Source organism: Gracilinanus agilis, chromosome 5 (assembly GCF_016433145.1).
Source record: "Gracilinanus agilis isolate LMUSP501 chromosome 5, AgileGrace, whole genome shotgun sequence".
In the NCBI taxonomy this organism is placed as follows: Eukaryota; Metazoa; Chordata; class Mammalia; order Didelphimorphia; family Didelphidae; genus Gracilinanus; species Gracilinanus agilis.
Genome location: NC_058134.1, coordinates 291368470 through 291382651, shown reverse-complemented (window position 1 = coordinate 291382651; position 14182 = coordinate 291368470). Strand labels below are relative to the sequence as shown.

At 39.4% G+C, this 14182-nt stretch overlaps 1 protein-coding gene across 1 annotated transcript in view; it reads left to right on the top strand.

Annotated features, from left to right (window-relative positions):
* Nucleotides 1-2411: 2411 nt before the first annotated feature.
* The window catches only part of LOC123250242 (transmembrane protease serine 12-like), an 81045-nt gene continuing 69274 nt past the window's right edge, over nt 2412-14182 (top strand). Inside the window, exon 1 of the mRNA XM_044679258.1 lies at nt 2412-2499. Within this exon, the coding sequence (XP_044535193.1) occupies nt 2412-2499 (88 nt within the window). The remainder of the gene's footprint in view (nt 2500-14182) is intronic.

Genomic DNA, 14182 nt, shown 5'->3' with positions numbered 1-14182 from the left:
AACCCACAAATAATAATAATAGGTAACATCCCTGACAATCTTCCGTTACAAGTCCGAGGATCGAACTCTGCTTGCTCTGGGCCCTGACCCCTGGGAGTACCACCTCAACTAGATGATGACTCCAAGGAACAAAAGAAATTGGGGAACCTATACACCATTTGAGAAGATCCAGGAGCAGGGAAAGATGATTGACATTACCATACTGACAGGATACAATCAAGCTTGGGAAAGGAATCAAAGCCAGAGGCTAGGGTGTAAGGGAAAGGGCTACTGCTATAAATAAAAAGGGTCCTAGGGAGATATAGATGTACAATTATGTTGATGTACCCCTTTCTCCCTAACAGTTGCCCAAGAAGGACCATCGAGAGTTTAGATAGATGGGTAACCTTTCCAGGTCCAACCTGGGGTTGGATAGATTATTATTGGGCTGTTGATTTGCCTTGGATAATGTTTGGTATCTGACTGCGTTTGACTCCCTCCCCAAGGGTCATGATATAAGGACCACTCAGAAAGGTACTTGTTGAACTCTCTTTATCTATAATCAGGGAAAGGATAAACAGGAAAAGGATTAGGGATTAGAGACCCTATCAATCTATTATCTATAAACTATTTGACAATCAGGATTGGAGGCTATTAATCAGGTAGAAGCTGGAGATTTACTCTCTCCACTACCTCTGGCCCAGCCTGGCCACAGCCAAGCCAGAGAATAGGAAATGCTATTGATGCTGTGTTGGTGATCTTATTCTCTCAGCTTTCTCACTTCAGTGTTGGTGATGCACTAACTCTCACAGTCTTTCAGGAAATATTCAAATCTATTCCTACCCTCTTCTTCATAGACCTCCTGCCTCACTTCACCCACTCAGAGATTTCCCAGTCCAGAGACTCCTGTCCAGAGACCTCCAGAGAGCCCTAGAGAGACCTCTTCCAAGTGGCTGTCAGGGGTATTTATACCGTGGGGCCAACCAATGTTTGCCCCTGGCTCATGGCACCTGGGAACATTCAGTGCCTTCCCTGTCATTCAAGGTGGCATCCATCACTTCCCAGATTATGAATATAACACTACTGACAAAGGATACTAAAGGATGGTCCCTGCCCAGGTGTGTCTTCCTGGGAAAGGGTCTATTACAATGAGGAAGACAAAAAGGATATTAAGACAAAAGGATATTTAGCCATATGTCTAGCTCCACCTAACTGGGATGTCATTCACCCTAGGGTCTGGAACTGCTAGCCTGAAATTCCCTTCAGGATAGATTCTCAAAGAACAGGGAACAAGTACAAGCTTTGGGGTCTCCAACTCACATCCTAAAACTTGGAGTTCATTAGATCCCACCAGGCCACAAATTTGGGGTCTATAGATTCCACAAGTACAATAGATAGGACAGACCTGACCATAAGCAATAGTAGACCCTGCAGGAATGACCAGGGGGCAAGAGCTAGTAGATAATAGAGAGGGATTGGATGAGATCAAAGGCACAAGGGAAAACTACCTCCTGGGGGGGGGGGGGGGCAGCTTATATGGCTCAAGGGATGGAGAACCAGGAGGTTCCCGGTTCAAATCTGGCCTCAGACACTTTCTAGTTGTGTGACTCTGGGCAAGTCACTTAACTCCCATTGCCTAGCCATTACTGCTCTTCTGCCTTGGAACACAGTATTGATGCTAAGATGGAAGGGAAGGGTTTTAAAAAAGTCAATGGCTAACACACTTGGTAAGCAGTAGTTTCATGACATATCCCCATAATATAGTTTTTATATTTGAAGAGGACACTAATGACTGTGGGAATGACAAGTTTTTTAAAAATTGGCCTGATAAAAAGAAAACTTTTCAAACAATGAAGCCTGCGTTGGAAGTGCTTTCTCTTTGGGCTCTGGGCAAGCCCTGGTAAAACCAGGAACAGCCCCTGGGGAAACATCAGATGTAGGGATAGGAACGAGCATTTATTAAGAACAGGCTACGGGCTTTACACAGCTCACCTGGCGATGGAAACGATGGAACCGCTAGTATTACCACACCCATTTTACTGATGAGAAGACTGAGGCAGACAGGGGAAGTGGCTTTCCGAGGGTCATGCTGCTAAAAAATGTCTGAGGCTGCATTTGAACTCGGGTCTTCCAGGAACCCCCTAGCAATGGGCTGTTGATGGGAGAGGTCGGTGGCCCGTTTTCTGGCGTGGTGAGGCCCCAACTCATCCAAATTTGTTTTCATTGTCCAATTACTTTTTGTGTAGTGGGCGAGGGAGGTCGGCTGTGAGGGGAGGGGCCGCAAGACACCACTTCGACTTCCGGTCCCCCGCTTCCGACGCCGCCAGTGACGTTACGACGGGAGCACGTAGCGTCCCATGTTGACGTCGGAGGACCGATAAGCACCACCTCCGCCATTTCTCCGATCTCCCTTCTCCCTTCCCCCACACAAGATGGTGCCTTGGCTTGTGGGCGCCGCCCTGTGCTTAATCTGGGACCGCTTCACTTACTCGAGGAGCGATGTGGCACCCTTTGACCCCAGTAAGCGTCCCGCCTCTCCCTCCTCCCTCTCCCCATCCTCTCACCCCCCCCACCCCCACCCGCATTCCCCACGCACCGAGGAGGTGTTGAATCTCAGGCCCCTTACTTTAGACAGAAGGAAACTGAGGCTCCGAAACAGACGGGACTTGGCTGGGGTCATTGATAATCAATTAATTCTAGACAATCATACTCCATTTTTATCATTATCTATATTCAAGCCATTCTAAAGAAAATTGGCAGTTCTCCACAGTTAGTACCAGATCATTTTTGTTCAACAAGATCACTTCATACTTTAGGATTCTAAAATCGGTTAACCACCTTCCCACCTTTTGATTTTAAATAGCCTCACTTAATGAGCGCTAACCATCATTGCTCTCCCCAATGTTAATTTCCTACTTTCTTCAACCAACAAAAATGTGGCCACTATGGCTTGGATACATTCAGCCCACTCTCTGGCTATTGGTTCTAATAGATTTTTTTTTTTGGTTAGTTTTTTTTAATGGTGAAAATAGTTTTAATTTTTATTAGAGCTTTTGTATATGCTTCCCTTTCTTTGCATTGTTGATCTCTTTCCAGGTCCATTCTTTTTTTTAAATTAATTAAGAATATTTTTCCATGGTTACATGATTCATGATCTTTCTCTCTCCTTTCCTCCCCTCTCACAGAGCTGACAAGCAATTCCACTGGGTTATATACATGTATCATTGTTCAAAACCTATTTCTATATTATTAATATTTGTAATAGAGTGATCATTTAAAGTCAACATCCACAGTCACTTACCCATCAAACCATGTGATCGATCAAATGTCATGTTTTTCTTCTACATTTCTACTTCCACAGTTCTTTCTCTGGATGTGGAAAATGTTCTTTCTCATAAGTCCCTCTGGATTGTCCTGGGTCATTGCATTGCTGCCAGTAAAGAAATCCATTATATTTGATTGTGTCACAGTGTTTCACTTTCTGTGTACAATGTCCTCCTGGTCTGCTTCTTTCACTGCATCAGTTTCTGGAGGTTGTTCCAGTTCACATGGAATTCCTCCAGTTCATTGTTCCTTTCAGCACAATAGTATTCCATCACTGTCAGATTCCATAATTCATTCAGCCATTCCCCAATCAATGGACACTTCCTCATTTTCCAGTTTTTTGCCACTACAAAGAGCACTGCTATAAATATTTTTGTACAAGTATTTTTCCTTATTATCTCTTTGGGGGTACAAACTCATCAGTTGTATGGCTGGATCAAAGGGCAGTCAGTCTTTTAAAGTCCTTTGGGCATAGTTCCAAACTGTCTTCCAGAATGGTTGGATCAGTTCAGAACTCCACCAGCAATGCATTAGTGTCCCAATTTTGCCACAAGCCCTCCAAAATTTATTATTTTCCTTTACTGTCATATTGGCCAATCTGCTAGGTGTGAGGTGGTACCTCAGAGTTGTTTTGATTTGCATATCTCTAATTATGAGAGATTTAGAACACTTTTTCATGTGCTTATTGATAGTTTTGATTTTTTTATCTGAAAACTGCCTATTCATGTCCCTTTCCCATTTATCAATTGGGGAATGGCTTGATTTTTTTGTACAATTGACTTATTGTCTTATAAATTTGAGGAATTAGACCTTTGTCAGAGATTTTTGTTATAATTTTTCCCCCAATTTGTTGCTTCCCTTCTAATTTTGGTTGCATTGATTTTGTTTGTATAAAACCTTTTTAATTTAATTTTTATTTAATTTAATATAATTAAAATTATTCATTTTACATTTTGTAATATTCTCTCTCTCTCTCTTGCTTGGTCTTAAATTCTTTCTTTTCCTAGAGATCTGACAGGTATGCTATTCTGTGTTCACCTAATTTACTTATAATTTCCCACAGTTCTTTCTCTGGATGTAGAGAACATTCTTTCTCTGGAAATTTCTCTGCATTGTCCTGGATCATTGACCTGATCCCCATTATCCAGACCTTTTGAACCCTTCTTCCACTGTTAGTTTTCTGTTTCTTCATGATCTCATTAACAGTAGTCACCATAATCTCATCTTTTTGCTTTTATTCTCAACCTTCCCACAAATGTCTTTTGTGCCTTCCTGAGAAGTCCTTTATATTTATATTGCCCCTTTATATTTATATTTACTAATTTTTTATTACTACCAGGCCAAGTCTACCTACATTTAGTCCTTGTGCTAACAACTGTAGGTTCTTGCTTTTAAAACTCTCTCAAACCTTAATTTACTTTGCTCAGGATTTCAGCCCTTTAATGAAATATTTTACAATATCAACTCTTTTAGGACGGTAGTGTGTGAAACAGGGTCACAGACAGTGGACCTCATCTCTGCAAGAAATTCACAAAGAGCTCAGAAGTCAAAGTAGAAGACAGCATTTTATTCTTTCACAAAAGGGACATTCCCCAGCTTTAGGAATGTCAAGGTATTAAGGCCAAAGATTCAATTTTTAGGGTTTCACAATCAAAGAAACTCACACACACCCCTCCCACTTTTTGTTCCATCATCTTTGACATCTTTAAAAGATTAAGTGAATTATGAGGTTGTAGATTGCTTTAGTTAAACATCTAGTTAAAACATGAATGAATTATTCAGTTGTTTGGTGGATTGTGAACTATTCCACTCTTCATAGCCTTTGAAATGTAACAGGCCAAGGTTTTTTTGTTTTTGGAGAAGTGAGGGGTGTTCTAAGTGGAAAAGAAAGTATTAATTTCCATTTAGGTTCTTAGTACTTCTTATGAGAAAGACAGATTATGTCCCACTCAGGGTAAGAAATAATTCACTTTTTTCAGTCTTTGAAGTTAAATTCAGATAGGTAAAATACCCAATTAATCCTTTGTCATTAGTTAGAACAATTGCTATGATAACTTAGCAGAAAAACCTTTTAAAAGAATAATTTAACATGTGTAATTATAACTTTTACCTAATATGATTGTTATTGAACATGAGACTTGTACTAAGTACTTGTATTTAGACTTGTAAAATTATCAATATACACAGCATCTGTAATCCTATAAAATCTGATAGACAATTTGCAATACTGAATCCTGACTTTATATTCAGGAAACTTTTATTCCCAATTTCCTTCAATGTGGCCAGCAGAGAAGAAAGAGGAAAGGTGACAGATTTTTATTTGCCCCTGTTTGGGGTTGATCAAGTCCAAAACTGAAATTAAGACTGATGAACAATTCATTCTCACTTGTTCAGCCAGTTTTTAGAGGTAAGGAATGCAAAATTCAGTGATTTTCAGCTATTCCCAGCATTGAGGAATGCTCAACAGAGCACAGAGATTTGCTTTCTAAAATCCTAGCTTTGTGTACATAGAAAGACCAAAACACAGATTCATGAAGACAAACTTAAAAGAGCTAACTTAAAAGAGCCTGGCTATTTCTGCAGCCTGAAATAAGCTTACAGAGAGACAAACAGACCAACACATAGAACAGATAAAGACACTTGAACTTTAAGGACTACCTCTTTGCACCACTGGTACAGAGGGGAAGGGGAGGGGTGTCAGAGAGACCCGAATCTAAACCCAGAGTGCCTGTGCTCACAGTCCCAGCTTGGGTCTTTGGCAGCATCTCCCAGTACCCTCCATACCACACTGACCCCACCTATCTCTCACTCCCATAGCTAGCTCCCAAATAAACAATTTGCATAAGGTCTAACCAGAATACATCAAACTGAAAGATAACTGACTTAGAGCTCTCAACGATTTTGAGTTGAGTGTGGTGATGGCTTGCCTGAAGACTGTGAGGGTAACGGATGGGTCTTGGGTTTTGTTCTTTTCTCTTTAATAATGGCCATTTGGTGTTATAATAGAAAATCATTTGTTTCTTTTTACTCTTTCCTTTATTTGTTTCTAATTCATCTAAGTTACTCAATTGACTTCCTAAAGGGCTATCTTAGGGACCTTGGGAAGAAGATTTCTTCCTCTCAGGAATCCTTCCTCTTGCACTAGACTCTAACCAGCAACTTTTTTTTTAATTTTAATTTTTCTTAAAAACCCTTACCTAGGCTGAAGAGCAGTAAGTGCTAGGCATTGAGGTTCAAGTGACTTGCCCAGGGTCACACAGCTAGGAAGTGTCTGAGGCAAAATTGGAACCTAGGACCTCCTGTCTTTAGGCCTGGCTCTCAATCCACTGAGCTACCCAGCTGCCCTCTCTAACTGGCAATTTATAAGGTGAGTACAGACTCAAACTACCTCTCACCAACTGGGTTGTAGACTTTAACCGCTCGACTCCATGACCACCCACTTAATAGCCTTTTCTTACCTGGGTCTATGTGCACAGACTATGGTCACCTTAGACAAATAAAACTCTTCCCAGGTGCACTTATCTTTCTTTCCTATATGTAGTGTTTGTGAAGCTTCGCCGAGTTCCTTTAGTTTTGTCAGGAGTTAGGATCACCTGATTCCAACAGCCAGTTGTTCAGCTGGATGTCCTACCAATGGATGTTGGAACTTGGGGGGCCAGAAGCCCCCTCAATCCCGGATGAGCCCCCATTTTGGAGGAACAACCACCTACTAAACAGCATTTTGAACTCAGTTAATGTGGCAAAGGCTCTTTTATTTCAAGTGGGAGCCAGTAGGGGTATAGTTGGGCTGCTCCACCCTGCTGCTTCTTTGGTTGCCTCAGCTTGCATGTCAGAAGGTCTGGCTGCTCCTCTACCAGCTACCTTGTTGTCTCAGGCCATGTGAAAGCTCTCTGGGCCAGCATGGACTCTGTAAGCTTCCCCCATACAGCACTCACTAGACTACTCGTCCCCTCTCGTCCCAATGAAACATATCCCATTTGCTTTCCTTAATTTTCTATTTTTGTTTGTTTGGAGGGTTTGGGTAAGCTGAGCATTCCTTACTCTGCCGTCTTAGCTCCCAGCATGCAATTCTTTGGTTTAATTGTTAAGTATCTATATAATCTGTTCTTTGTTTGTGATCCTTGAATGAGTGACTATTTTTACTGCATTGTAGTCTGTAAAGGACATTTATTATTTCTGCTTTTTTGCATTGCATTTGTTTGCAATATCTCTGTGACCTAAAACATAGTCAGTTTTTGTAAAAGTTCTGTGTGGTATTAAGAAATATATGGGGGCAGCTGGGTACCTCAGTGGATTGAGAGTCAGGCCTAGAGACAGGAGGTCCTAGGTTCAAACCCGGCCTCAGCCACTTCCCAGCTGTGTGACCCTGGGCAAGTCACTTGACCCCCATTGCCTAACCTTACCAATCTTCCACCTATGAGACAATACACCGAAGTACAAGGGTTAAAAAAAAAATCCTTAAAAAAAAAAAAAAAGAAATATATGTAGAGTATCCTTTTGTGATCTCATTTATAAGATACTATAAGTTTTTTAGTTTTAGTTTCTCTAGCAACTTGTTCACTTCTTTATTTTCTGTTTTGTTTGTCTTTCCATTAGGATTGTCTAATACTGATAAAGGAGCATTAAAGTCAAATGCCACTATTGTATTACCATTATCTGTGTGCTCTCTTAGCTCATTTAATGTTTCTTTTATGAATCTGGATGCTAAAGCATTTGGAGTATATAACTTTAATACTAATATAAATTTATTATCCACGACTCTTTTCAGCATAATTTAGGATTTTTTATGTTTGTTTTTCTTTGTTAGTATGATGGTAACTCCAACTTTTTTGGATTCCCTTGATGCATAGTAAATTTCTTTTCATTCACTCAATTTTATCCTGTGTATGTCTTTCTTTTTTAAAAATGTGATTCTTTTAAGCAATGGATTGTAGATTTTTGCTTTCTTATCCAATCCGTTAGTCTATTTTGTTTTTATTGAATTGCTTAATCCATTCATGTTTAAAGTTATGAAAGTGGGGTATATATTTTCCTCTATTTGTTTCTAATATTGAAGTTTTTTTGTTACATTAACCTTGACCAAACTTTTGAACAAAGGAGTTGTTTGTTACCCCCAACTCAGAATAAATAAACCAGAGGAGTCAGTCTATAAACTGCATTTTAAATGGACAGGTCCAAGGGATGCATGCATGGGAACATGGCTTATATTGATGAAATAGAATGCCCAACAGCAGTTAGAGCAAAAGGGTTTTAAAGCAAAAATCACAAAGGGGAGGGAGAGAGAAGGGAGCACATAAAGCACAGAGCAGTGCAAATGACATCCTGGGATTAAGTACAAAATGATTGGTTACAGAGATGTGGAACAACCTGACTGGTTAGAAATTTGGTAATTAGAGCTTAGCAAAAGCCTCCTTTCTTTTCCAGTGAACTAAGAAGGGCTTGGAGTCCAGGTGCCAGATAGCAGCTCAGATTTTTGAACAGCAAACCAGACATCTTCGAAGGATAACTTGGTGGCTAATAATAACAGGCCCAACAGCTCCCTTTTTCACACAGTCCTCTTAAGACCATTTCTTACTCAAGAAAAGATCTGTGAATAGGAGAGATTTCTAAACTTAACCCATTATAGACCAGATGATTTCTGAAATAAGTTCAGAAACATGGAACCATGATTCAAGCAATAAGGGGAAGCAAAAAAGCAAGACTTTGGTCCTCAGCTTAGGCCCAAAGCTTCATTTAAAAACAGGAGTTCTGCTAAAAGAGTGACAAAATTAAGTTCATTTTCACATTCATTGTGACAGTTGTCATTTTTCCTTCTTTTGTTATGAACTCAATAGTATGTTCTTTAGTTAATATTAGTTTAATCTTTTTAAAGGTGGCATGATTTCCATTGGTTCTCTTCCCCTTCCCCTTACTCCCCCTACTGCTTGTTACCACTTTCCCTTTGAAATTTTGCTTATTAGTTCCTTTCTCTTTCCTGCTTTTTTCTGGATATTCTTCCCCACTTTTCCCCTTGTGAGTCAAGGAGATCCCCCTTTTTTTCCTTCCCCTCTTCGATTAGTTCTGATGATTGGTTTTAAATTTTTCCTTTAAGCAAATAAAAAACCTATTTTCATTTAAAGGTCCATTTTTGGCTATAAGCCCATGTTCTCTTCTTTCTAGAATATCAGATTCTTAATTCTATGCTCCTTTACAATGGTAATTGCTAAATTGTATGAGATCCTGACTGAAATTATTTCTTCCTTAACTTGGGAACTAGATTTTGGTTATGATGTTCCTGGGACTTTTCATTTTGGAATTTCTTTCAGGAGGTGACCAACTTTCTAGTTCCACTTTGCCCCAAAAGATCTGGACAGTTTTCTTTGAAGATTTCTTGAAATAGGATGAAAAAAAAGAAAAATAACACAGATTTTTTTTTAAATTATGGCTTTCAAATAGTCTAGTGATTCTTAATTTTTTTTCTCCTTGATCTGCTTTCCTAGCAAGTTGTTTTTGCTATGACATATCCTATATTTTATTCTATTTTTAAGCTTTTTATATTTTGTCTTAATATTTTTTTTTGTCTCATAGAATCATTTGCTTCTATTTGGTCTATTCTGATTTTCAAGGAGTTTATGACTTGGGCTAGGTTTTGTACCTCTTTTGCCAAGCTGTTAATTGCCTTTCCAATTTTTCCTTCCAGAACTCCCATTTCTTTTTCTGAGGATTCCTTGGTTGCATTTTCTAGATCTGTAGAGGAATTTGTGGAGAGCTCATTGTCTGATTTCCTATGACCTTGTCATCTCGGCTCCATCCCCTATGACCAGCCGGGCAATCTCTCTCTATTTTTAAACCCTTACCTTCCAGGGCAGAAGTGTCAAAGTTCCACAGCTCTTAGTTGAACTCCTGGCTTTCCTTCTTTTCCCTTTCCAATACATCCCCACACAGCTGTCAAACTGATATTTGTTTAGCCACATTGTGCCATTGCTTTACTCAATAAGTTTCAGTGAACTGTAATGAATTTATCCAAGCTGATTTCACATTATTCTCTTTGATGGATTGTCTCTCAAGTGAATTACTCTATTTTCTCTTCTACATACAAGACATTACATGTCCCACCTTTGCATGGGCTACCCTCATCCTTATGTCTGAAATGCTCTTTTTCATAATCTCTACCTTTTATAGGATTTTGGATTTCCTTCAAAAAGGCTTTCCTGATTTCCTCAGTTGTTACTACCTCTCTGCTCTGTCATTCATTGTGTATTTATTTTCTATATGTAGAATAGAAATGAATATTCTGTATATAGAAGCTGCTCAAGGGTAATGTGTGTTTTGGAATGACTCCAAACCCTGGGAGACTACATCTCCCAAGACTCTCTACCCTCGACTTCCTTAAACACATCCCACTTCCTTTGTGATAAAGTATAAAAGAAGAGAGAGGCCCAGGTTTGGGCGCCTTCTTCCCCCCTCACCCCCAGCATCTGGTTTTTCCTGGATTTCCCAAACCTTTCTTTTCCTAAACTCTAAAAAAAAAAAGTTAAATAACCCTGGAATCTAGCCTGATTTTGTTCTGCTTCGAAGCCCCCCTCTAAAGGGCTCAGATTAATTTCCCTACCGGGGCTAGGGGATATCCTGGCTTCCTTCCCTTCTTTCTCTCATATGTAAGAAGGGGGGTGGAGAGTGATGGGGTCTGATATGGTAACCCGCTGGTTGATGAATATGGGCCAGTACTTCTTCACAACCACCCCTCCTTAATAGGGAGACAAAATGGGGGGTTTCTAGAACTTTGGGGTTCCGTAGATGGTCCTGCTAGGGTTAGGAAGTTAGAGGATGGTGATCTCTATAAAGAGAAACAAGGGGGCCCCAACAAGTTGTTTCCGTGCTGGGCTGTACCCACAGAAGCCTCCCCGATCCCAGCTGGATCTGATTTAAAATGAAGGATTGCTTTCCTTCCTCCTACAACCTACACCTTCTGTTTCCCTCCCAATTTCAATTACACAGATCTGACTAAAATGAAACGAACAAATGAACAAATAGTTGAGGAATTGAATGAAGAGGGTGTCGGGGAAAGGGGCGGGGTATAGGTAATTCCTTAAGATCCCCTTTCAGTACATCACTGGGGAGGGTAGTAGCAGAGATTCTTCTGCATTCCTCCCAAAATCCCAGCTTCTCTGACCTAATCCCCAAGTATTGCTCTCACACATAGAATTATTGCTACCTAATGAGGGAATATGGCAAGGTAATGTTCAAGGCAAGATTTATGAGCCCCTAGGGGCTAGCTCCCTACAGAAGTCCAGATGCCCTTGACCCAAGGTGAAGAAACAGTTGTTCAATATTCTCCACTATGTTCAGGAACTGGTAGAGATCAATTAGAAGGGTTAGTCTTCACTGAAGGATCCAGGAAAACTCTTCAGATTCGCTTTAAAGGTGTGGCAGCCCCAAAATCCACTCCTCTCACCTTGGCTGTCCCCAAAGCTTGAGAGAAATTCGTTGGTCCTCTTCCCAGAAGTCCTTGCACTCAGGCCAACTGTCACTCTCTCCCCCTCCTCAGTATTCCATCTCTCAATTCCAAAATGTAGGCTTGCCTGAACTCTTACACATCATCCTCTTTTTTTCAAGACTACACTAGGGACTACCTACCATTTATTTTCAGAGCATAGCCCCAGCATTTAACACAACTCCTGATGTATATATAAAAGATGCTAAGCAAATGTTTATTGACCGATTGTGACCTAAAGTGATTGTTAGTTTTATCTAATAATAATAATAGTTTATAGTGTATTAATAGTCACCTAGGATTTGCATTTACAAAATATTTTGTATGGATCAGTTTATTTAATATTCAGGAGCTTAAGATGAAAATGTCCAATTAGAGCCTAATTCTAATTTTATAATCATCATTCTAACAAAGATAGTAACTTCATTTTTCTTTTACTCTTATTTTGGAGGTAGATTTTTGTGTTATATTTTCATGAGTTGATATTTACAAAGAATAATAATTAAATGTATTCATTTAAAATAAGTTTATTAATATCTTCTATTTCTGACATCATCACAGTTATACCAAGTATTGTTTTCCAGGGAGTCATCCTATATAACAAATAGTATTTTTTGGGGAGGAAAAACAATTCCCACAACTGTTGAAAAGTCTGAAGATGTGCAATATATGATACCTGTGGACCTCTCAACTCCATTAAGGAGTGGGTTGGTATGTCCTTTCATTTCTTTTCTTTTGAGAAATGCTTGATCTATATACATTTGTTAAATTTTATTTTATTATTTTTTTTGGTGTGTACTTGTTCTTTCTACTTACCTTGTATTTGTTGTGTATATTGTTTTCTTGGCTTTATAGTTATCCCTTCCACACTTCTGGGGTTAGTGTTGTTGTGCCCCTGAAATTTGAAAAAATCTACATACATTTTTTGACTCTCCTTTTGTACCAGAGAAGTCTGAATTTTTTCTTTTTCTTTTAAGGGGTATTTACAATACATTATTGTAAAATTTTTGGTTAAATATTTGGTCATGGGCTATATAGTTTCTAAACTTATGTGTCATTTGCTGGCCTTTCCATGTGTAATGCAGTTTCCACAAAACTCCTCCCAAAATTTCCATTTAATTTCTCATGCCAGTCCACAATATATCAAAACTGAAATGGGGAAAAGTCCCTATGTAGAAGAGATACCTGTATTTACTTTAGCAAATTAGTATATTAGTTCATGTAAATTATGCTTTTCTGTATTCATCACATTCAGCAATTCTTAGAGATTACTAATATTCTATTCTGTACATTCATGTGCCACAATTTTTTTAGCCATTCCTCAATCAATGGACATCTGCTCCCCCCACCCCAATTCTTTCTTAACATTAAAAGTACTGCTATAAATATTGGGGTATATATAGGGACTCCTTATTGATAGCTTTCTTGGAGTATAAGCCCAGAAATGAAGACTCTGGTTTAAAGGGGATGGAATTATAGTAACATTATTTGCATAATTTCAAATTGCTTTCCAAAATGGCTGGTTCATTTCACAGCTCCACCAACAATGTATTAATGTGATTATCATCCCACAATCTCTCCAACATTGACTTGTCATTTTTTTTTAAATTTACAGAATGTGAAGTGAAACCTCAGGGTTGTTTTCATTACTTTTCTTTTATTAATAATGAATTGGAATATTTTTCAATGCAGTTACAAATACTTTAAATTCTTCTTTTGAGAACTTCCTTTGGCCACTTATCTGATGAAGAAGGGCATTTACTTTTTTTTTTGCATTTTTAAACTTAAATTTCACTTAAAAATAATTTACAAATATTCATTTTCTTTCCTTCCTACTTTCTACTGGAAAAACTAAAGAGAAAGAAAAAATCTTTGTATGAATGTTGGCCTTGTTAAAATATGTCTAATTTGACTTCCGGTTAAGATGGCAGCAGAGTAAGGAGCAGCTGCTCGATCTCTCCTAACTGAAGCATACAGGACTACTCAAGGGTACATAAAAACAAATCCAGACGAACGAAGGAACCCCACAACAGGGCGCAGCATTGAAGGTACGAGGAATTGGGGAATTTCCACGCTATAAAGGGGTGAAACAGCTCTCACTAAAACGCGAGAGGAAGAAGCCCCTCCACCACCCCCCACACCACACACAGCGCCAAGGCCAATGCACAAGAGTGAAAGCAGGATTGGGGCAACCAGTAAGTCACTAGCAGCTCCAGGGCTTGTACCTGAGAGCTGCAAGACGTAGGACCCCAAGTGGCTAAAGAACGAGCACAGACTTTCCTGAGTGTCTGTGCAGGTGAAGACATTGCCCTAGGTGAGGACAAAGATCTCAAGCGCATGGACTTTCCCAAGCGTCTGCGCAGGTGAAGGCAGTGCCCTAGGCGAGGACAAAGATCTTGAGCGCAG